Consider the following 24,713-nt stretch of genomic DNA (forward strand, 5'->3'; position numbering starts at 1 on the left):
CTGCTAAGGAACTGACACACTCAAACTTTGATGTTCACAATGTCTGGAAATAACACTGGAAAGAGCACTGCCGACCAAAATGCCAAAGTTCCTCAGTGACAATCACTGCCCAAATTAAACATTCCCTCCCCCCACTCCCTCCCCATCTTACCCCATCTGGTAAGTCTCCCATGACCCAAGGTTCTGAGTGACTTTTCTGTACTCTCCTCACTTCCTAAACCTCACAAATCCTTTTTCTTCATCACTCTTCCTTTCCCCTCAACCTTTCTGCCAGAAGAAAGAGCCACTGGCTCTAAAAGCTTGCATATTTCTTTAACCTTCATATACGTTTTCTCCTGCTGCTCCTTGGTAAGTAGGATTTTTATCTGTACAATTACATTATATTTACAACACAAAAAGTGACTGATGTGAAGTTAATGGGCACTAGTGCAGGCCCCCAATCAAACTCAATTTAAAATGAACACAATACACATACAACACACAAATACAATTTAAAATTACAGAAAAATTAATCAAGGCTCACCAAGCATCTGGTGCAGGAGGTATGTACATAGGTGTTATTCTTCTCTTTCCATCTGAAGTACGAGTCTCTATCTGTTAATTGATGGGGCCCTTAAGAGGTGTTGAAGGCTGGGATACAGAAGCAGCTGGCCGTTCCAGTGATCCGTTAGTCTGCCAAGCGTCTGCTGCCGCTTTCTCTGCTGCAGCTTTTTCTGCCTTCTCCCGGACAGCAAGCAACTCTGGTGTCTCCACCACACATGCACCTGCACCACCGGCAGCTGATAGTGACTTGCCATACATGCGCTCATGAAGCATTGTCTGTTTCAATTATGACAGGTTCAATATTAGTATCAGGATTTTAAGACGTTACAAATAATGTCATGAACAGGTGATCCACACTGACTCCCTTAACACTGTTCACAAGAGTACTTACAAAATATTATCAGCTACAGCTGCACTAACATGTTATGAAAATGCAGAAAAAACAAAAACTGCAATCAAGACCACGCTTGGTTTAAATCAAATGAAGCACTGTTTATGTCCATACACACATATCACAGTTGCGTGGTTGTTTGACAGTTTTACTTATGTTTAATGACACAAATCTCATATCTACTTGTGGTGCTATCGATTTGGTCTGCACCAGTTAAGGAAACAAATCGAGAAATTTATCTTTCAAAATTAAGCAGAGGTTTGGCTATGGAAAATGCAAAGTGCTCACAACATAAATATTAAATTAAAATAGGATTTCTAATTGAAAATTTTCAATGCCAGTGGCAGCAATATTGAAGAGCAGGTTGGGTTACTGTAGACACAATGTTAAAAAGAGAAACACAAAATAGAAGAGAACAAGAGGCTGGGAAGTGGGGTAGACTCATTTAAGAACAACATATTCTGTGCTCAAATTTCAACCAGATTCTCAACTAGAATGACCTCCATGCCAATGAGCACGAATTCTGAAAACGTCAGTCACTTGTAACTCAGATTGAGCTTCTCTCCCATGATATTTTGAAAGCCACAGATAAAAGCAATCAAGCAGAGGTATTTCTTGACTTTCAAGAAGCATTTGCCTCATAACCACAACAAAGACTGTTAATGAAAGTATGATCCCCCCCCACACACACACACAAAATAGTTGGATGAAATGGTTGACATTCATAAGCATCTGGAAATCACCCTGACTACAGTCAATCGGCAGTTGCTGAGAATTGGTGGAGACCTCCCGAGAGTGCCCTGTGACATCTGTACCAGAGGTACCTCATGTACTATTCTCTCCCATGAATCCTGTCTCCTCTGCAGAAAGTATGGGATCTGTCATTAACCATTCACTTTACTGAGAGAGGCGTGTCAATGGTAGATCTAGGCATCTTCTACGGGGTGGACGAGGACCAGGGAGGACTCAGTCCGAGCTGATGTCTTTCACTGAAACTGATCCAGAGGGACTCACTTCACCTGTTTTAGGAAAATCTGTTTTGTGTGGTGGCAAGATGAGGTGAACACAAAAGGGTAGGAGGTCTATTAATCGTCAGCAGTTGAAATGTACAGCAAATGATGGTAGGAAAATTGCAGCAAGGGACACGAAAGGACACCAGGTGCACTCAGTGTGTATGCCTGCAGGCCACATTCAACATGTTGAAGAGGCTAATCAAGCAGCCAGTGAGGGAACAGTGTGCAAGCAACTGCAGATTGTGGCACAAGTTGGAACAAAGATGCCTTTCATCTGGGCTCCGAGGCCACTCTTGGGTCATTCCACCAACTGGCAGAGATAGTTCAGGAGATCAGCCTTGAGCATGGAGTTTCAATGACTTTTGTCACAATCTGCAGCAATGTCCCCCAGTATACAAGAAACTCAAATCCAGCAAGATAGAAACCGAAGCGGCATGTGAGATTGTTTGGGCAAGACCCAGTATCAGGGGTGGGAATAAAATGATAAATGGATGCTTTTATTGCCCACCAGACTCATCTCCTGATATAAACAAAAACTTTATAGAAAATCTTAGTTCAATTGTACATAAGTTCCCCAATCATAGCATAATCATCAGGGGAGACTTTAATCATCCAACAATTAATTAGGACAATTATAGTTTTGTTGGCTGTTGGTGTTATAAGACATTCTGTGAAGCATTACTAAATGCCTTCTCTGAAAACTGCCTGGAACACATAGTTAAGATCCCCACTCATGATGGAAATATATTGAATTTAATGGCAACAAATAGAGCTGACCTCTTTGAGGATGTCCACATCAAAACTAGTATCAGTGACCATGACACAGTTGTGGCAACAATGATTAGGAAAGTATGCTCAGTAGACTAGATAAAAAATCAGTAGTGACATCTCACAATGGGGAAGTTTAAACTTTCAACACAGGTAAAGAGCAAATCTGGCTCAAGTTTAAAAGAATAGTTGACCATGCACTGGACAGATATGTACCCAATAGAACAGTTCATAGTGGGAGGGAATTTCCATGGGATACAGTCACTGTAAAAGAACTTCTAACGAAACAGAGATCACTGCATCATAGGTGTGAAACAAAGCGTAGGGCTATAGGGAGAGAGATAATGAGTGAAACGAGTTTGCCTGTCAAGAGAGCAATCTGTGATGCCTTCAATGACTACCTTAGCAGATTACTGTCAAGTGATCTTTCACAGAACCCAAAGAAATTCTGGTCATATGTAAAAGCTGTTATTGCACCAAAGTTAGTGTCCAGACCCTAGTGAATGAGACATGAAGTGAAATTGAGGATACCAAAGCAAAAGCTGAAATGCTTAACTAAATTTTCAAATGTTCCTTTACAAAAGAAAACTCTGGATAACTGCCACAATTTAATCCTCGTACCACTGAAAAGATGAACAGAACAAGTATTAGTGTCAGTGGCTTTGAGAAACAGCTTAAATCATTAAAATTGAACAAAGATCCAGGACCTGATGGAATCCCTATCATATTCTATACTAATTTTGTGGCTGAGTTTCATCCTCTTGTAACTATAATGTATCACAGATATCTTGAAAAAAAAAAAAAAAAATAAATAACCAAGTCTAGTTCTTGGAAAAAGGCACAGGTCACACCCATCTACAAGAAAGGGAGTACAAGTGATCCACAAAACTACCATCCAACATCCTTGACATCTATTTGTTGTAGACTCTTAGACCATGTTTTGAGTTCAAACATAATGAAGTATCTTGAACAGCTAGATGATGTATTTCTTGATTTCCAAAACACATTCGACTCCATATCACACCTATGCTTATTGTCAAAAGTATGATCACATGGGGTATCAAGTGAAATTTGTTACTGAATTGAGGACCTTTTGGTAGGGAGACTTATCATGTTACCTTGGATGGAGATTCAACATCAGATGTAGAAGTAACTTCAAGTGTAACCCATGGAAGTGTGTAGGGACCCTTGCTGCTCATACCATATATTAATGATCTTGCAGATGATGCAGTTAGCTATAATGAAGTACTATCTGAAAGAAGCTGCATAAATATTCAGTCAGATCTTTCAAAGTGGTGCAGAGCAGAGACTGGTAACTTGCTTTAAGTGTTCAGAAATTTAAAATTTTGCACTTCGAAAAAAAAAAAGAAAAGAGAGAGAGAGAGAGAGAGAGAGAGAGAGAGAGAGAGAGAGAGAGAGAATAGTATCCTATGACTAAGGACTGCAAAAATTTCCCTCAAAATGACAATATGCAAAATTACTTAACAGATGCTGTTCCATAGCGAATTGTATCCAGACAAGTTATTTGTCAGAGACAGGTTCAAATAGCTTTATTTTCTGCATCGAATATCAAAACATAAGCAGTTACTGGCATTGTACATCATCTGGCAAAGCCCAGTTAAGAACGATAATGTCCACAAGAACCTACACGGAAAATGAAGTGTACAAACCCAACGATGTATCAGTGTGCTCAATGATCTGGAGCCATGCCAATGTAGGTGGTTGGATGGTCTGTTTAAGTTACACGGCACATAATGCAACACAGTACTCAGCCATGAGACCTAGCATTTTATAAGAAGGAAACGTGCCTGTTTGTTTGTTAGCTAAAGCTTAAAAGGTAGTATAACAGGGACAGTTTTAACGTGGGAAATTAGGTGGCTGATGGTTTGAGTTGTATTTGCATATAATACCGCTAGAGGTTGTGCCTTAACTACATCTTTAACAGTAATCTACTAACTTCATCAAGCCATTGTGCAGTAGCTGTGCCTGAATGCTTTGTGTTGTGCATTGCTCATTTTCTTCTTTTGAAGCGGCTAATCCTGGTCCATCACAGATTTTGATTATGACCTTTACAAAACCAGAAGAGGTCAGTGATCCCCTGTGACAATGTGTCAGTTCTTGTGTAAGCTTCTGCTCAGCGAAATGGAGGCAGAGTTTGTTTCTGCGCACTGCTCCTTCCTCTGTGGTGGTCAAAATTCTAGTCTGTTTATGTTCGCAGCCATCTGTGACTATAGCCTATAGCACCATCTCTCTGCGCTATGGTGACTGGAACACAAAATCTGTAAAGTTTTCTAACAGTGCTGAAATTTTTATCCTAACGTTAAAATTGAGTTGCCGTACTTTCAATTCTACTTCTATGCTAAATGCCTTGTCAGCTCTATCTGCAGTGTTGTCACGCATGGGTCACATGGCTGTGAATGCCCATGAAAGGTTGAATTTAGTAGTCTGCAGATTTTTTAATCTTCAAATTGGGTGAGAAAAGACAAGTAATGTTCAGAAACATCTTACATTGGAGACACATTCATTTAACTAGAGGGAAAGTGCTGCTGCTTTTCAACAGAACAACCAGTTTTGAAAGCATAAATGCAGCCAAATGAAGAAAAGAAGTGCCATTTTGGAAGAAAAAGGTGTTGGAGTTTTTTGCAAAAGCAAACACTCCCATCAAAAAGTTCAATTTCAAAGAACTAGTAATTTGTCTGTCTTCACTCATGTAGTATGACAATCTTATAAATTTGTGTGTCTAATAATTTACAAACAAAGAAAATATATGCGAATTTCAACAAAACTATATGCGAATTTTGCAAAACACAGATGTGGATTTTACAAAAATATATTTTCCCGTCCTTACCTATCAGTATAATATCAATGAGTTAGTAAAATATCAATGAATTACTGCTGGAATTGGCCAACTCATACAAATACTTGGGTGTAACACTTTTTAGGGATATGAAATCGAAAGATCACATAGGTTCAGTTGTAAGTACAGCAGGTGGTAGACGTCGGTTTACAGGTAGAATACACGGAAGTGCTATCAATCTACACTGGAGATTGCTTACAAGTCACTTGTGTGACCCATTCTAGAATATTGCTTAAGTGTACAAGTGTACGGGACCCATAGCAGATAGGACTAACAGGGAATATTGAACAAATATGGAGTAGGGCAGCATGAATGGTCAAAGATTTTATAATCCTTGGAAGACAGTCACAAAAATACTGAAGAAACTAAGCTGGAAGACTCTTTAAGATATGTGTAAACTATACTGAGAAAATCAAATGATTGCTCCAGGTATGTACTACAGCCCCCTACATATTGCTCACATACTAATCATGAATGTAAGATCAGAATAATTACTGCACATACAGAAGCATTCAAACAATCATTCTTTCCATGCTGCATATGTGAATGGAACAGGAAGAAACCCTTATAACTACTACAATGGGATGTATCCTCTCACATGAACCTCATGGTGGTTTACAGAGTATAGATGTAGATGTAGATGTAGAAATAATGCAAGGAAAACTTTTTAATGCTTACTACATTTTCGTGATTCATGAAGTAAAATGTCAGCATCAGGTATCTCATTATAATGTATTACAACTGCATTTCTAGATTATTTGCAACATGTTTTAGAGACAGTATCCACATACGTCACTGAATGTACCTGCAAAATTGTATCATTGTATGACACAGTTCCAGAGATGTGATATTTTAAAACTGCCAGAATCTAAGATGAATCGATTTTGGTTTGGAATTTTTCACCAATCTATGGGTCACTAAGGTGAAACTAATACATTCTATGAGGGCGATTCAGAAAGTAGGGAACATTTCCATCTGACGCCGCTAGGCACGCATCAATCACGTATATTTTGGTATATGTGTGAGCTCGGCAGCTCAGTTAGCATCCATCCCTGACAGTGGGAACGTCTCTGCACGTCTGGTTTTTTCGATATTTGAATTTGAAATGTGCGCTGCATTTCGAAAATTCTGCCAGTTGTGAGCTGCGGTCTGCGACACAGTTTTTATTGGCAAAAAACCTAAAACTTATAGAAATTTATCGTGAACTGTGCGAAGTATACGGAAACAATGTAACGAGTGAATGTTTTGTCCAGGAATGGTGCATTCGGTTTAAAAATGGCTAAACCAATGTTCATGATGAAGAGAAGAGTGGACACCTGAGCATTGTGACTGACAATCTTGTTGCTAAAGCTGATGAAACGATTCATGAAAATCGTCGCTTCACAATAATGGAGCTTTCACTTTCTTTTCCACAAGTTTCATTGAAATTATTGTTTGAAATTGTCACTCGAAAGCTAGGCTACCACAAATTTTGTGCATGGTGGGTGCCCAAAATGCTTACAGAGCACAATAAAGAACAGCAAATGGAGGCAACGTTGACATTTCTGGAGGCCTACCACAAACATGGTGATTCATTATTGGATCAAATCATAACAGAAACATGATGATTCATTTTTGGATGAAATCATAACCAGTGACGAGACTTGGGTGAAACACATCAATTGTGAGACAAAATTACAGTCCATGGAGTGGAGGTCACAAGGTCCTCCCAGAAACAAAGAAAATGTTTGCAAACCTTGTTGGTAAGAAAGCTGTTGGCAACAGTGTTTTGGGATAGGCAGGGTGTGCTTCTTATTGATTTTCTCGAACATGGAGCAACCATAAATTCTGCCCGGTACTGTCAAACTTTGCACGACCTTAGAAGAGCAGTTCAAAACAAATGCCGTGGAAAGCTTATGTCCAAAATTTTGTTTTTGCTTGACAATGCCCAACCTCACATGGCAAACCACACTAAAGAACTCCTAATTCATTCAAATGGGAAATTTTCCCTCATCTGCCCTATATCCACGATCCTGCACCAAGCGACTGCCACTTGTTTCCCAATATGAAGAAATGCCTTGCAACGCAGTGCTGTGATGATGATGCAGAACTCCAGGCAGGCTGACTCACTGGTTGAAGTCTCAGGTGGCAGAATTTTACAACAAAGGTTTTTCAAAGCTTGTCCACCGCTATGATAAGTGCCTCAATGTGATTGGTGACAATGTGGAAAAGTAGTATGTCAGTCGCTCTTTCACATGTATATAATAAAATGTATATACATCTTCTTCTTCTTCTTCTTCTTCATCATCTTTCTGAATAGTCCTCGTAAGTAATTGGGGTTTTGAGTCTTCAAACATAAAGGTTTACACACTTAATGTAAAATATTTAACACACAAACTCATTTGTAAGGTCAGACATCTGAAGCTCTTTTATACATGGGAGACTGTCTCTTTAAACACTTGGGCTGTGGGGATAACTGGTATTAATAGTATGGATAATCATCAACAGATGTAGAAGTAACTTCCGGCAGGCCACAGGTAACTGTGTTGGGGCTCTTTATTGTTACTGTTGTATACACATGACATTATAGACAACATTAATAATAGCGTCAGTCATTTTGCAGATGATGCAGCAATATCTGGAAAGGGTTGCATTAGTATTCCGTCATGTCAAAGTGGTGCAAAGATTGGAACCTTGCTTTAAATGATGGGTATGTAAAAGTGTACACTTTACAAAATGAGAAAATGTAGTTCCTATGGTTACAATACCAATGACTGACAATTACAGTCAGTCATTTCATACAAACGCCTCGGTGTAAAAATTTGTGGGGATATGAAATGGAATGATCTCACTGGTTCTGCTGAAAGTAAAATAGACAGCAGATTTTGGTTCATTGTAGGAAAATGCAATCACTCTACAGAGGAGACAGCATGAAAAACACTTGTGTGACCCCAACCTAGAATATTGCTAGAGTGTGTGTGACACATACCACATATGACTAACAGAGGACATTGAGCAAATATGAAGAAGGGTAGTGAAAATGGTTACAGGTCAGCTTGACTCACAGGAGGCTATCACAGAAATGCTATGAAACCTGGAATGGCACATGCTTTAAGATGAACACCTGCATTTCCTTGGCATACATGAATAAAACTGAAATGAGTGACACACTGTGCATGGATATACACACTTACTATTTTTTATTTGAATTCTGTGATGTGCACAAACTTCAGTCTTGTTTGATATATTTGAGTTGTGTACATTCTGTCAGACCTAATATAAAATCACCTACTTTTTTTTTAATAATATGAATATTTATATATGTGTTTGGAGAGAGAGAGAGAGAGAGAGAGAGAGAGAGAGAGAGAGACTAATTTTTGATTGAGATTTTACTGTAAGTCATAACTATTATCTGAATTTTGGTTGCTGCCTCCTTGAATGATCAGCTTCTGCACCAGTTGGTGACGTATTACAATTTGGAGGAAGCTACTGCTCTTTAAGGTTTAAAATACAACTCTGTTAGTTACTTGGCCGTATTGTGGATAGCTTTGAGCCCAAATTTTCGTAGATTTTCATACCTAAGGGACCACTGTTGTAAGTAAATAAGATCAAACAGCAATCTGCTTTTTGTGAGAAAAAGAGATAAGAGATAGCTTAGCACACAAACTCCCTTCAAACTACATGTCCTGCTACATCAAAATTGGTCAGTGGAGTTCAGCACAATACTATTGTACAAGAATATAATCCAATTACAGTAATTCAGAAATTCTGAGAGATTGTTACTTATTGAATGAAAACTATAGAGAATGCAGTTCTTTTCCTGTATTATAGTGAACTTCGTACACTTACAATTCTGTTGGTTGATAGACAGCAATGACAATGAAGTTTACCTCCTCTTCCAAAAACAAGATATTTCTATTCTTCACTTCCAGAAAATTTGTATACATAAATGTTTGGCAACTCTTACACATACTTTACTCGGTTTTATCACTAAAATATCAATTTTCATTAAATGAAACAATAAGTTCTGAGTGACAGCATAGCAACATGTCCTCTTTCCACAAGATACAAATTAACAGTCCTCTTTTTTTTTTATTAATCTTATTTTTGTTTTTTTGTTTTTTAGAGTCCATACTCAAAGATTCACAACTACTATCGTTGTGGGGATTGCGCACTAAAGAATTTCTTGCTGTTCAGCTGCGCTTCACTTAACTTCAAGTACTTTTTTAATCACATTTACATTTACGGTATTTACATACATTACTGATTTCTCGGAATAAAATTAGGCACAAATTAGTTTAAAAAAGCAGTGAGGCACACACCACATTACAACCTGTCCGACAGAACAGACATCACTCGTGATGACATGGCTGATGCTTACATTTATACGAAACACAGAATGGGGAAAGAAGGGGAAAGGATGCAAGGGAATTCATCACTTCCAGGCACACAGGGCATAGTCCTAATGCAATAACGAAAGCTGAGAACTGATGCTGGTCCAGGATTCTCATGAGCACTTGCCTTAAACTTATTTATTTTGCTCCAAATCAATTTCTAATTAGCTTGGAAAATAGCCTTGTGATGATGGTGCAGTGAAAGAAACACATTAGTTATTTTTACGATTGAATAACACTGATTATCTGTAGATTAAATGTTTGTTGGTTAGGTTAGTTACAAAACAGCATCATCGTCACACATTTGGTATCCACTACTGCATAAAAGTCTCCTACAGATTTCTCAATCTTCAGCTATGTGCATTCATATTAATGTAATTCACATAACCAAACTACTTAATCTACATGATCTTCAATTGGTGCACCACTAACTTCAGGTACTATGTGAGATATGTTTTGTTTTGATACAAATGGTGCTATCAAATTTAGTATCCACTACAATTTCATATCAAAAGTCAAAAGTCAGTGACAGCCAAGTGACATTATGAAATGCAGAGCAGCTTTACATAAGTAGGTTTCCCAGAAAGCTATTGTCACCATGTCTTGAACAATGTGTTTAAACCAGCTTCTTCTCAACTTTGCTTTTATTGGTTTCATTTGTCTATGTCATTTACAAATCTGCCATTAGTACTGACATTTGGGTCTGGCAGCCCTAGGGATTAAAGACACCTGGAGAAACCATGTACAACAGAAAGGAACACAGGCACTTTGTGCAGGCAGCGTGTGGTCTTCAGGGCTCGTGACCACTGGATATGGATATATGCATTATATTAGTAAACTAGCAAGTAGTACTATTTCTCTAGATGAGAAGTCTCATCTCAAGGAGGTAGTTACACATTGCTGAAGACACAGAAATATTGAACTTATGTACAGCATCCACAAACTACATTCTCTCTTTTCCTGGTGTTGAGTTTATTAAATCATATACATCACTGGTCATAGCATGCCAGGCAATGTTATGAAACTATGAGAAATATCTGATGATAGTGTGAAGACAGATGTGAGCAACAAAGACAATCATGAACAAAATTTTGAGCTTCGGAGAGGATACACATTATATATTATCACAGGTAAAATCGTTTCTGAAGAAGAGAAATTTGTTAACATCGAGTATAGTTTTAAGTGTCAGGAAGTCGTTTCTGAAAGTATTTGTATGGAGCGTAGCCATGTATGGAAGTGAAAAATGGACGATAACCAGTTTGGACAAGAAGAGAATAGAAGCTTTCAAAATTTGGTGCTACAGAAGAATGCTGAAGGTAAGGTGGGTAGATCACGTAACTAATGAGGAGGTATTGAATAGGATTGGGGAGAAGAGAAGTTTGTGGCACAACTTGACTAGAAGAAGGGATCGGTTGGTAGGACATGTTTTGAGGCATCAAGGGATCACAAATTTAGCATTGGAGGGCAGCGTGGAGCGTAAAAATCGTAGAGGGAGACCAAGAGATCAATACACTAAGCAGATTCAGAAGGATGTAGGTTGCAGTAGGTACTGGAAGATGAAGAAGCTTGCACAGGATAGAGTAGCATGGAGAGCTGCATCAAACCAGTCTCATGACTGAAGACCACAACAACAACAACAACAACAACATTATTATTCATTTTTACTACGTTGCCATTGTCTACCAACCAACCAACTTGCTTAGAGTTTATATGGCTGCATTAATAATTTCCAGTCAATAACAATTACATAGGTGGTGTAAGAATAAAAGTTTATTTAAAGTAAACTCTGTTCTTTTGTCATGATTCTAGCAGAAAAGCAGGAATGACTTTTTTAAGGGTTTCCAGTTTATTACATTATATATACTAGGAGCTTGTTATAAGACCTTGGCAACAGAATACATTACTACTCTAAAGCTTAATAAGAAGGCAAACCATATGTAGATACCATTATTTCATCCTTCATTGTTACCTAAGAGCATAATAATAATAGGTCTTTGTTGAGGCCTAAACAAGATGTGCTGTTATCTGCTTTACACTATATTCTTATTATTCCAATTTTGGTGAAAACCTTATCATCCCTACACTTTGTTAATAACAGTTGATTCTAATGATTTCACAAGATGAAGACACCGTGAAAACAAAAGAAAAGAAAAGAAGGAAACAAAATGTAATTTAAATGGAGTAATAGTGACAGACTTTCCTAGCAACCAAGACAGTATTATTAGAAGGAAAGCTAGCTGAAGTTTCACAGTTTGCAGGGAAAGAAAACAAACAATGACTTTCTTAAAATATTTATGCAGCTAGTTGTAGAACAGTAATTAAATAATAATTATCTGATATAAACTGTGTGTCAAAGAATCAGTGAAATCATCAAAAGTCAAACCCACTGCAATATGACTTAAGACATGATATCTGTTTGGTGAAAAAATGAAAAATGTCCCTGAATAAGGAAAACCATGAGGTCATCCACATGTGTACAAAAAGAAATCCATTATACCCCAGTTACATGTTAAATAATACAACTTTAAGGGCTGTAAATTTAACTAAGTACCTAAGAATTACAATTACGAAGAACTTAAATTGAAATGATCACATAGGTAATGTTGTGGGAAAGGCAAACCAAACACTGCATTTTATAGGTGGAACACTTAGAAGATGCAACAGGTCTGCTAAAAAGACTGTTTACCTACACTTCTCTGTCCTCTGCTAGAGTACTGATTTGCAGTATTGAATCCTTACTGAATAGGAGTGATGGAGGACACTGAAAAAGTTCACAGAAGTGTAGCTCATTCTGTATTACCCGGCAACAGGGGAAGGAGTATCACAGATACGATAAGTGAGTTGTGGTGGCAGTCATTAACCCTTTCGTGACTATGGGCATACATGTATGTCCAGCAGGTAGAAAAGTCATTGCTATTGGCCTAGATGTACACTCAGCGGGCGATAACTCCAGACGGCTACTGACGGAAATGGAGGTCCTAAACTACAAATTAAATGGCCTTCGACATATTCGTTTGAGACATAAAAAGTAAAATGCGCTCGACAGCCTGCACGTCATTTGCTAAAACAGTCGATAACTCATATGGCAAACCCAAGTGGGAACATAAATGGTTAAAAAATGGGCGTTCCATCATGAAATGGTGGGCAGTTAAAACTATGGCACAATGTGTACAAAATGGCAGGGGAGTGCCACTTAACAAATGATGATGGCTAAAATGATGTTTTCTCATGCAACTTCATCTGTCCACAACATTTCAATTTATTCGCACCATCATGGGACACAATTTATCAGACAAGGAAATTATGGACATTCTTATGAATTGTAGTGACAAAGATTGTAGTGATACTGCGGAACTTTCTTCCAATGAAGAGTTGGATGCATGTCAATGTACTGCTGAATCCTCAACATCAAGAATAGAAGATTCTACCTCTGAAAACAGAAAAGAAGATGAAGTAAGTGAAACTTCATCAGAAAAAAGAAAGTATGACTGGATGAAGAATCATCCAGTGATGAAACGACGCCATTTTGTGAACACATTTAGTGCATTAAAAGCAGACTTCGAAGAGTCAGCAAGTCATTTAGATATTTTTGTACTTCATGTCCATGGAATTCGTTTCTGCTATCTGTACACAGATCAATAATTATCATAAATTTATTACTGGAAAAATGAAAACAGTACCCAGGAAATTTGCATGCTGGAAGCACGCAGAGCCAGCTTAATTTTATTGCTTCCTACCAAGTTCTCTGTTTATGCCTAGAAGTAAAAAGTTAGAAGCGAATGGATATTGGTTGACATATTCTCTGCTTCAAACACCAATATTCTCTAACATAATGGCCAGGGACTGGTACAAGTTGATCCTGCCTTTATCGCACTTCAGTGACAATTCCACCACACCTCCAAGACATTCTTGTAAAAATATGTCTCATTGTAGATCACACAAAAAATAAATTCTGCCAGGCATTAGTACCCTTTGAAAACCTAGTGATTGACGAAAGTCTGCTACTTTTCAAAGGAACCATTTTGACATTAAAATTTTTGTCCTTTGTAATGTACAAATCAATTATATTTTGGATTATATTGTCTACACTGGTGCTGCCTCAGAAATAGAATCTAGAAATGCTGATTGGGGAAAATCAGGCGATGTTGTTGTGAGTTTGTTATAGCCATACCCCAACAAAGGTCATACCATTTATTTAGACAATTGGTATTCGAGCCTTGAATTATTCCTGTGGGTCCATGATAAATGTACAAACACCACTGGAATGACATGCAAAAACAGGAAACATCTACCACCGTTGCCAGACAGTTTGAAAAATGGGGAAATACAGTCCTAGTCCTGTGGAACATTAATGACACTAAAATGGATGGGCAAGAGAGAAGTCTGGATGCCTTCTACCATAAATGGACCAGAGTTTGTGGAGATAGAGAAAAAAGACCATAGAGTGGGCAAAAACAAATTGAAACCTACCTGTGTTGTCAGCTATAATAAGTCAATGGGTGCAGTTGGTAAGACAGACATGCTGTTGTCTTCTGAACAGTTCATTCGAAAGGCAATGAAGTGGTACAAAAAATTATTCTTTCATATGACTGACTTGTGTGTGTTTAATGCAAAAAGTATTTTTTGAAATGCAAAAGTAACGGAAGATACCACTAGTGAAATACCACTTGGAAACAATCCGTCAGTTGCTTAATGAATTTCATAGTCAAACTTGTAAAAGTGCAATCCTATGAACAACCAAAGAAGAAATCCCTTTCCAACTGCAGAATAAAGAGGGACATTATTCAGGGTTCCTAGAAGCGACAGAGAAAAAGGAGATTCCCCGGACACACTGTGTAGTATGTACTGCTCATTCACAATGAAAAATTACACACGTAAGATGCAAAAAGTGTGATGTGGTTCTCTGCATGGTGCCATGTTTTGAAAAATATCACACACTAAAGATATATTAGTATGTTTTAGTAACTGTGTACATTTCAAGCAAAGGAAAGTAATAAATTAAAATTAAAAAATTAAAAAAATTAAATAAAAAGGGTTTTTAATTCAGCCAGTGGCAGTCAAAGCCTGCATCAAAAATGAGAATGGGAAACCATTAAAGGAAACTGTACTGAACATGACGAGCTGAAAAAGAAAACATTGAGCAAGAAGAAGGTAGGCATTTACTATTTGCCCCGCCCCCCCTCCCCCCTTAAACCAACCAATCTTATTGTGGAGAATCGACTTTAGGCTTTAGTTACAAACCAAGCCATGGGCCTATCGAAAAATGAATTATCCAGATATATGCTTTGTTTAACTCAGAGTCCGGATATGTGCCATAATTTGGTTTTAAATTCCTGTAATTATTTTTTAATTAAGATAGTAGCAAGAACTGTCCAATATTTGGGCGTTTTCACTACACGCTACTCACTTTAACACTATATAGCTTGGAACACATTCATTCAATTTTAAGGAAATTTTAATATGTTGTAGGCACACATATCGACGGAATAAGCCTCAAGTTATAGGAATTATTATTAAAAACGTTCCTATCATTTTTCTAAACCAACTGTTTATCAGCCCATAATAAACATATAACAGAAAGTGTTACTTAGTTCCAAGCTCTCTTTCGTGGTCATCAGAAACTATGACCACTGAGACAGTACAGCGGTTCAGTATGCACCAGAATGTGCGGGATGCCAACAGTGGCCATAGCCTACAGCGACCACAGGGCTGAGTCCGCAGTCTACCGGCCAGGCGAATGATGCATTTCCTCTTATCAGCCGGCCAAGTAGCCAGGACACTTGGCCCTTGTAGCCACGAAAGGGTTAAAACAAAGGCATTTTTCACTGTGGCAAGATATTTTCACAAAATTTCAGCCTCCAACTTCCTCCTCTGAATGTTAAAATATTTTATTGTCACTTACAAGAAAGAAGTGATTGTTGTAATAAAATTTAAAAAATCAGGGCTCATACCAAAAGATTTAAGTGTTTATTTTCCATATGTGCTGTTTGAGGGTGAACAGTACAGGATGTCTGAAGGTGGTTTGCCACACTAAGTGTGAATTGCAGAAAAGTCATGTAGATGTTCCACATTTGGAGCAATTCTGTTACCTTTCAAGAAAACTTTATTTATGACAGTATAAAACAGGGCAGTTGTGTATTATTTAACAACTGAAACAAAATGGGGGATAGAGAAAAATATAAAATAGCAAGAGCAAACCTAATCTTGAATGAATGAAAACCTGCCTGTCGATAAACTACAGCTGATGACGATAACACAATCTACAGGATAAGGATCAGGAAGACATAAAAATTAAAGCAGAATAAATTATTTGCTTACATGCTGTGGTGCTACCAATTATGTAAACCATAAGTGAAACAAAAAGAAAAAAGTAATTAAAAATACACAAATTGTAGCGATATGTGAATTCATTATCATATTCAGTAGATACTGTCAAGAAGGGGTACCTCCAATGATGTGGAACAAGTCAAGGTATACACGTAACATATGAGAAAGATATGACAAACTTTTCAACAAATAACTATCACTACACTACTTAATGCTATTCACACTAATGCCATCTAAATTTAATCAAGATAATTAGTAATAAAGTTGTTTCTTTGAAAAATAATGCTGCCTCGTTAGTTTCATCATACAGCAGCTGTTTGTCTGCCATTAATAGCATACCATTTACTTGATTACAATGGTAGTTTTCAAGAATATGTATACATCTTTAAAAACAAGTCCTATTTATAGTACATTATTACTATACAGCTTCCTATATAAACCCACACTGCTACTGGCCATCTAGCTAACAGAATTCTTAAATATCTAAATCTGGGTATTTACATAATTTGTAGAAAAAGTGACTGATGAGGTATGTTTTTAACTTCCTTTTGAATTGGTAGGGAGTCTCTCACTACAATTCAGAGAGAAAGGAAACATTCATATATCATTCACAAAAACAGCAACAGGGTTGGCAAACACAAAATGTTAAAGTAATTTCTTTGTCATGGCAAAAAAAAGAAGAGGAGACAAGGTTTGTGAGTTTTGGAGTGATGTATAAAAAATACACGACAGAAGATGGGATTCATTTTATCAGCATATCTAACAACTCAGTCTATTTTGTTTGTTTTCAGACAAATAAAATAAAATGCTCCATTTAGTCTTCAAATACTGTTGCCAGTACAGTTTATTATAAATATGCAAAAGAAGACTTTTAGAAAGTGGATAAAGAACTTTAAGTGTGGAACATGAAAGGATCCCTATGAAATGCTACTTCTGTTTAGTGCCAGACCAATGATCAGAAAATTTTTAGTATAACTTCTATCTGAACAGTCACATTTATTCCACGTGGGAAAAACATATCTAAAAACAAAGATGATGTAACTTACCAAACGAAAGTGTTGGCATGTTGATAGACACACAAACACAGAGGCAAATGTACTCTGTACTTCTGCCTCGACTGACATCTCTGCCCAAACTCTTTGCCTTTACAAATGTCTGCTTGTGTCTGTATATGTGCAGATGGACGTGTGTGTGTGTGTGTGTGTGTGGGCGCGCGCGCGCGCGTGCGCGTGTGTGGGTGTGTGCACGCGCGAGTGTATTTTCCCCTAAGGTAAGTCTTTCTGCTCCCAGGATTGGAATGACTCCTTACCCTCTCCCTTAAAACCCACATACTTTTGTCTTTCCCTCTTTCCTGATGAAGCGCCCATTGGTTGCGAAAGCTTGAATTGTGTGTTTGTGTTTGTGTGTGTGTGTGTGTGTGTGTGTGTGTGTGTGTGTGTGTGTGTGTGTTTGTGTGTGTGTTTGTGTGTCTATCAACATGCCAACCCTTTCGTTTGGTAAGATACATCATCTTTGTTTGTCCCCCCCCCCCCTCCCCCCCCCCCCCCTACAGTAAAGTTGTGAAAGTAATCCAGTAATCCATGTTAGCTTTTCACACTAAGGAACTAACAATTCATGAATAAAACATAATTCCATCAATGAAGGAGTCAACATTATCTTTCAGTAATTAAAATGAATTACAAATAATATTAATTAAACACACCTTCTCTTCCATTGTAAGTGGCTTCCCAAGTTCATCTTCTGAGAACTCTACAAAAGCAGCAGTTCCATCCCATGAACAAGCCATCAACTGCAGACCTGTACAGCTCCATGACAGATCAAGCACAGAATTAGTAAACAACTCGTGCAACATAACAAGAGGTCGTTTGAGTGCTGTAAGCCATACTGATAACGATCGATCTCGAGAACCAATTGCACAACAGTAGTACTGCTGAGGCTTCGATGAAGAACGATATTGTTTCTGCAGAATGTTGGAATTGAAGTGCTGAAACAATGAACAATACATTAAAACTTCAGAGCAATGCTATATCAAGACAGCCTCTACACATTTTAAAAACAAAATTAAAAGTTTGTGTGATAGATAGATGCCAGTGGTTCGGTTATCATGTGTAATAATATAATGTGAACAGAAACTTGAAAACTACACAACTTTTCATCAAATTCTAGAATTAAAGATTTGTGTTCAGGAGCACATCCATAAAGGATGAAGGTGTTGCCACACATGCTCTTGTTGTTTTATTATAATTTGGTGATGGGTGCCATCAGTGTCACACTCTAACACTATGCAGGTCAAGCCCAAGCATGGCTCAGGCCACAACTTTGTGTTAAAAAGACCATGCCCGAGTATAGGTCTGGCCGTGATTTCTCAAAGCACGAGCATAAACCACACGAAAACTTGACTTACGGCGTATGAGAACAATGTACGGACATCTCGTTACCTGTCCACTAACTGATGATGCCTTCTGTTGTCAATTTCTAGAATTATGTCGAAAGAAACATTAGTAAACGTAAAAGATGCAGTTGCAATTGCCTGAGCGAATACAATTGCATTGATGTAATTTCAGGCACTTATTTGTTAGGTTTCACAGTTTACTGTAATTCTGCTACAAACACATCATGTTCATTGAGTAAGCAGAAATTTTGGAAGCTCACAAGTAAGAAATTGCTCAACAACAAACCGAGAACCTGTTTTTGGAAGAATAATTTACTTTCCATCATAATTAAATCTTGAAGCTTGGTCTTTTTTTAGTATGTGTTACTCTTGAATATGCATCAATTACATATATGCCAGAAATACTTTAAATAATGGCATAAACGGTTGGTTTCCTAAACCCGATATTCTTCTAGAGAGAGAGAGAGAGAGAGAGAGAGAGAGAGAGAGACCAATACTTGAATATTGCTCATCAGTATGGGATCCATACCAAATAGGACTGACAGAGGAAATAGAGATGATCCAAAGAAGAGCAATGCATTTTGTTACAGGGTCATTTGGTAAACACTAAAGTGTCAACCAACTCCAGTGGCAGACACTGTAAGAGAGACGTTCTGCATCACGGTGAGACTTATTGTTAAAGTTCCCAGATCATACGTTCCCAGAAGAGTCAACAAATACACTGAAGTGCCAAAGAAACTGGTATAGGTATGCATATTCAAATATAGAGATATGTAAACAGGCAGAATACAGTGCTGCAGTTGGCAACGCTTATATAAGACAAGAGTCTTGGTGCAGTTGTTAGATCAGTTACTGCTGCTACAAAGGCAGGTTATCAAGATTTAAGTGAGTTTGAATGTGCTGTTACAATCGGCACATGAGCGATGAGACACAGCATCTCTGAGGTAGTAAAGAAGTGGGAATTTTCCCATATGACTGTATCACGAGTGTACCATGAATATCAGGAATCCATTAAAACATCAAATCTCTGACATCGCTGCAGCCGGAAAAAGATCCTGCAAGAATGGGACCAATGACAACTGAAGAGAATCGTTCAACATGACAGAAGTGCAACCATTCTGCAAACTGCTGCAAATTTCAATGCTGGGCCATCAACAAGTGTCAGCATGTGAACCATTCAAAGAAACATTGATATGGGCTTTCGGAGCTGAAGGCCCACTTGTGTACCCTTGATGACTGCACAACACAAAGCTTTATGCTTCACCTGGGCCCGTCAACAATGACATTGGACTGTTGATGACTGGAAACATGCTGCCTGGTCAGACAAGTCTCGTTTCAACTTGTATCAAGTATTTAGGACATGTACAGGTATGGAGACAACCTAATGAATCCATGGACCTGGCATGTCAGCAGGGGACAGTTCAAGTTGGTGAAGGCTCTCTAATCATGTGGGGCGTGGGCAGTTGGAGTGTTATGGGACCCCTGGTACATCTAGATATGACTAACAGGTGACACGTACGTAAGCATCTTATCTGATTACCTGCATCTATTCATGTCCACTGTGCATTCTGATGGACTTGAGCAATTCCAGCAGGACAATGCAATACCAAACACGCCCAGAATTGTTACAGAGTGGCCCCCGGGACACTCTTCCGAGTTTAAACACCTCTACTGGCCATCAAAATCCCCGGACATGAACATTTTTCTTTTTTGGTAATCAGTCTACTGACTGGTTTGATGCGGCCCACCACGAATTCTTTTCCTGTGCTAACCTCTTCATCTCAGAGTAGTACTTGCAACCTACGTCCTCAGTTATTTGCTTGACGTATTCCAATCTCTGTCTTCCTCTACAGTTTTTGCCCTCTACTGCTCCATCTAGTACCATGGAAGTCATTCCCTCACGTCTTAGCAGATGTCCTATCATCCTGTCCCTTCTCCTTATCAGTGTTTTCCACATATTTCTTTCCTCTCCGACTCTGCGTAGAACCTCCTCATTCCTTACCTTATCAGTCCACCTAATTTTCAACATTCATCTATAGCACCACATCTCAAATGCTTCGATTCTCTTCTGTTCCGGTTTTCCCACAGTCCATGTTTCACTACCATACAATGCTGTACTCCAGACGTACATCCTCAGAAATTTCTTCCTCAAATTAAGGCCGGTATTTGATATTAGTAGACTTCTCTTGGCCAGAAATGCCTTTTTTGCCATAGCGAGTCTGCTTTTGATGTCCTCCTTGCTCCGTCCGTCATTGGTTATTTTACTGCCTAGGTAGCAGAATTCCTTAACTTCATTGACTTCGTGACCATCAATCCTGATGTTAAGTTTCTCGCTGTTCTCATTTCTACTACTTCTCATTACCTTCATCTTTCTCAGATTTACTCTCAAACCATACTGTGTATTCATTAGACTGTTCATTCCGTTCAGCAGATCATTTAATTCTTCTTCACTTTCACTCAGGATAGCAATGTCATCAGCGAATCGTATCGTTGATATCCTTTCACCTTGTATTTTAATTCCACTCCTGAACCTTTCTTTTATTTCCATCATTGCTTCCTCGATGTACAGATTGAAGAGTAGGGGTGAAAGGCTACAGCCTTGTCTTACACCCTTCTTAATACGAGCACTTCGTTCTTGATCGTCCACTCTTATTATTCCCTCTTGGTTGTTGTACATATTGTATATGACCCGTCTCTCCCTATAGCTTACCCCTACTTTTTTCAGAATCTCGAACAGCTTGCACCATTTTATATTGTCGAACGCTTTTTCCAGGTCGACAAATCCTATGAAAGTGTCTTGATTTTTCTTTAGCCTTGCTTCCATTATTAGCCGTAACGTCAGAATTGCCTCTCTCGTCCCTTTACTTTTCCTAAAGCCACACTGATCGTCACCTAGCGCATTCTCAATTTTCTTTTCCATTCTTCTGTATATTATTCTTGTAAGCAGCTTCGATGCATGAGCTGTTAAGCTGATTGTGCAATAATTATCGCACATGTCAGCTCTTGCCGTCTTTGGAATTGTGTGGATGATGCTTTTCCGAAAGTCAGATGGTATGTCGCCAGACTCATATATTCTACACACCAACGTGAATAGTCGTTTTGTTGCCACTTCCCCCAATGATTTTAGAAATTCTGATGGAATATTATCTATCCCTTCTGCCTTATTTGACCGTAAGTCCTCCAAAGCTCTTTTAAATTCCGATTCTAATACTGGATCCCCTATCTCTTCTAAATCAACTCCTTCTATCACATCAGACAAATCTTCACCCTCATAGAGGCTTTCAATGTATTCTTTCCACCTATCTGCTCTCTCCTCTGCGTTTAACAGTGGAATTCCCATTGCACTCTTAATGTTACCACCGTTGCTTTTAATGTCACCAAAGGTAGTTTTGACTTTCCTGTATGCTGAGTCTGTCCTTCCCACAACCATATCTTTTTCGATGTCTTCACATTTTTCCTGCAGCCATTTTGTCTTAGCTTCCCTGCGCTTCCTATTTATTTCATTCCTCAGTGACTTATATTTCTGTATTCCTGATTTTCCCGGAACATGTTTGTACTTCCTCCTTTCATCAATCAACTGAAGTATTTCTTCTGTTACCCATGGTTTCTTCGCAGCTACCTTCTTTGTACCTATGTTTTCCATCCCAACGTCTGTGATGGCCCTTTTTAGAGATGTCCATTCCTCTACAACTGTACTGCCTACTGCGCTATTCCTTATTGCTGTATCTATAGCGTTAGAGAACTTCAAACGTATCTCGTCATTCCTTAGTACTTCCGTATCCCACTTCTTTGCGTATTGATTCTTCCTGACTAATGTCTTGAACTTCAGCCTACTCTTCATCACTACTATACTGTGATCTGAGTCTATATCTGCTCCTGGGTACGCCTTACAATCCAGTATCTGATTTTGGAATCTCTGTCTGACCATGATGTAATCTAATTGAAATCTTCCCATATCTCCCGGCCTTATCCAGGTATACCTCCTCCTCTTGTGATTCTTGAACAGGGTATTTGCTATTACTAGCTGAAACTTGTTACAGAACTCAATTAGTCTTTCTCCTCATTCATTCCTCGTCCCAAGTCCATATTCTCCTGTAACCTTTTCTTCTACTCCTTCCCCTACAACTGCATTCCAGTCACCCATGACTATTAGATTTTCGTACCCCTTTGCATACTGCATTACCCTTTCAATATCCTCATTATTGGGCATTTCTGGGATGCCTTGCAACGTGCTGTTCAGAAGAGATCACCACCCCCTCATACTCTTGCAGATTTATGGACAGCCCTGCAGGATTTATGGTGTAAATTCCCTCCATCCCTTCTTCAGACATTAGTCGAGTTCATGCCACATCATGTTGCGGCACTTCTGCATGCTCACAGGGGTTCTACACGATATTATGCAGGTGTACCAGTTTCTTTGGCTCTTCAGTGTATATACCTTCCTTCTATGTATATCTCGTGAAAAGATCATGAGCATGAATTAGAAACATTGAGCCCACACAAAGCCTTACCAGCAATCTTCCTGTGAACTATTCGTGACTGGTACAGGGAAGAGGCTGTGACAGTGGTACACATAGTACCGTCCACCACACACCATAAGATGGCTTGGTGAGTACAGATGAATAGAGAAAGACATATTTGTCAACAATAAAATAAGTTTTTAATCATGGAGAAAAATAATGTAATATGAACATGATGTTTCTGAATGGAACACTGAATTAGACATGCAGTAAAACAATGAAAATACATACTACATTCATTGTCCTGTGTGTGTGAAAAAGTGCCTACACCAGCAAGTCACGTGCACTGGCAAACTTTCTCATCACAACATGATGTCATTTGCACATCAATAACGAGAGACCATTGCAGATAGAAATAAAATAAAACCAACAAGGTTTCGTATCACATTCACAATTAGAAATAATGGTTCAAGTACTCATTTCATAAATTGCAGTTTACTTTTTATTCTTTTCCAGGTATATATTTTCTGTCTAATAATTATTATTACCTAACTAGTAAAATAATGTTATTGAGCTGTGACTTCTTGCGATGCTCTTAGCAGGATAGTTTCTCTGTCATGCTTTGTGGTGTCATGGTTGGCTAGCACCGTCTATTTAGGATGGCTGTGGCTCGCAAGGTGAGACTCAGTCGGGGGCAGCAAAGGAGACTCGGTCGGGGCAGTGATGGAGACGTGGTTGGGGACATTGACAGAGGGAAGATAGCGCATGGAGCATCGTGAGTAGTCAGTCGATGCTTAGTGTACTGCAGTGGGCATAGTGTTAACATTCCAGCGCCTGGGTCTGGCGGCGAGCGGAACTGGAGTGCGAAAGCAGTCACCAGTCATCACAGGCTCTGTTTAAGAGTCGTGTCTATCTCGAGTCCTGAGGAGAGCATGGGAGTTTACCCAGGTGTGCATGTTAACAGCGAGATCCTGGACTAACTTTAAGCAATGAGCAATTTTGTGGTGGAACTTTTGGATGTGTAAACCATTTGGATGAGGGTCCACGATACTTGGTATTACAAGTCCATGAAACTGCACTGTGCCCTGATTCCACTGCATTTATTTTGAATTGCAAGTGTGGCAGATATTCAGTGATTCATTTTTTATTATTATTGTTAATGTATTAAGTGGTAAATTTTATGAATCAAAGTTAATTCTCTACATAAAACTTCAGCTGCTAATTTAAACTAGAATTGCAAACTTCTTCCTTGTTGGCAACTATAATGGTAACGATTTTGCGCCATCAAATGGTGCTTTGGTATTTAAGGTTGTGTGCAGACTGTCTGGTCATTATCACCGTGAGATAGTGGTGATTTATAAATTTATCAAGTGAAATTTCATATCATTGGAGATTGTTTAACGAACTATTGCTTTAATAATAATTGCGATTGTCACACTATAACATTTAACGTCTCATCCTGTATTTGTCGCTACCCAGTGCTTGCCAGTTGGCTTTAGTTTTTTGTGAATTGTGTGTTAATACTGGGTTTGTCTGTTCTAGAAGCTGTTATTGGTGTGTGCAGGCCCTCCTGCTCATTGTTGTCACTT

At 38.6% G+C, this 24,713-nt stretch overlaps 1 protein-coding gene across 1 annotated transcript in view; it reads right to left on the reverse strand.

Moving 5' to 3' along the window:
- LOC124771029 (protein HIRA-like) overlaps window positions 1–24,713 on the reverse strand; it is a 303,194-nt gene that overhangs the window by 179,602 nt on the left and 98,879 nt on the right. Inside the window, 2 exon segments of the mRNA XM_047249270.1 lie at window positions 524–819; window positions 17,975–18,256. Of these exon segments, the coding sequence (XP_047105226.1) occupies window positions 524–819; window positions 17,975–18,256 (578 nt within the window).

This window comes from Schistocerca piceifrons, unplaced genomic scaffold (assembly GCF_021461385.2).
Source record: "Schistocerca piceifrons isolate TAMUIC-IGC-003096 unplaced genomic scaffold, iqSchPice1.1 HiC_scaffold_866, whole genome shotgun sequence".
Lineage (NCBI taxonomy): Eukaryota > Metazoa > Arthropoda > Insecta > Orthoptera > Acrididae > Schistocerca > Schistocerca piceifrons.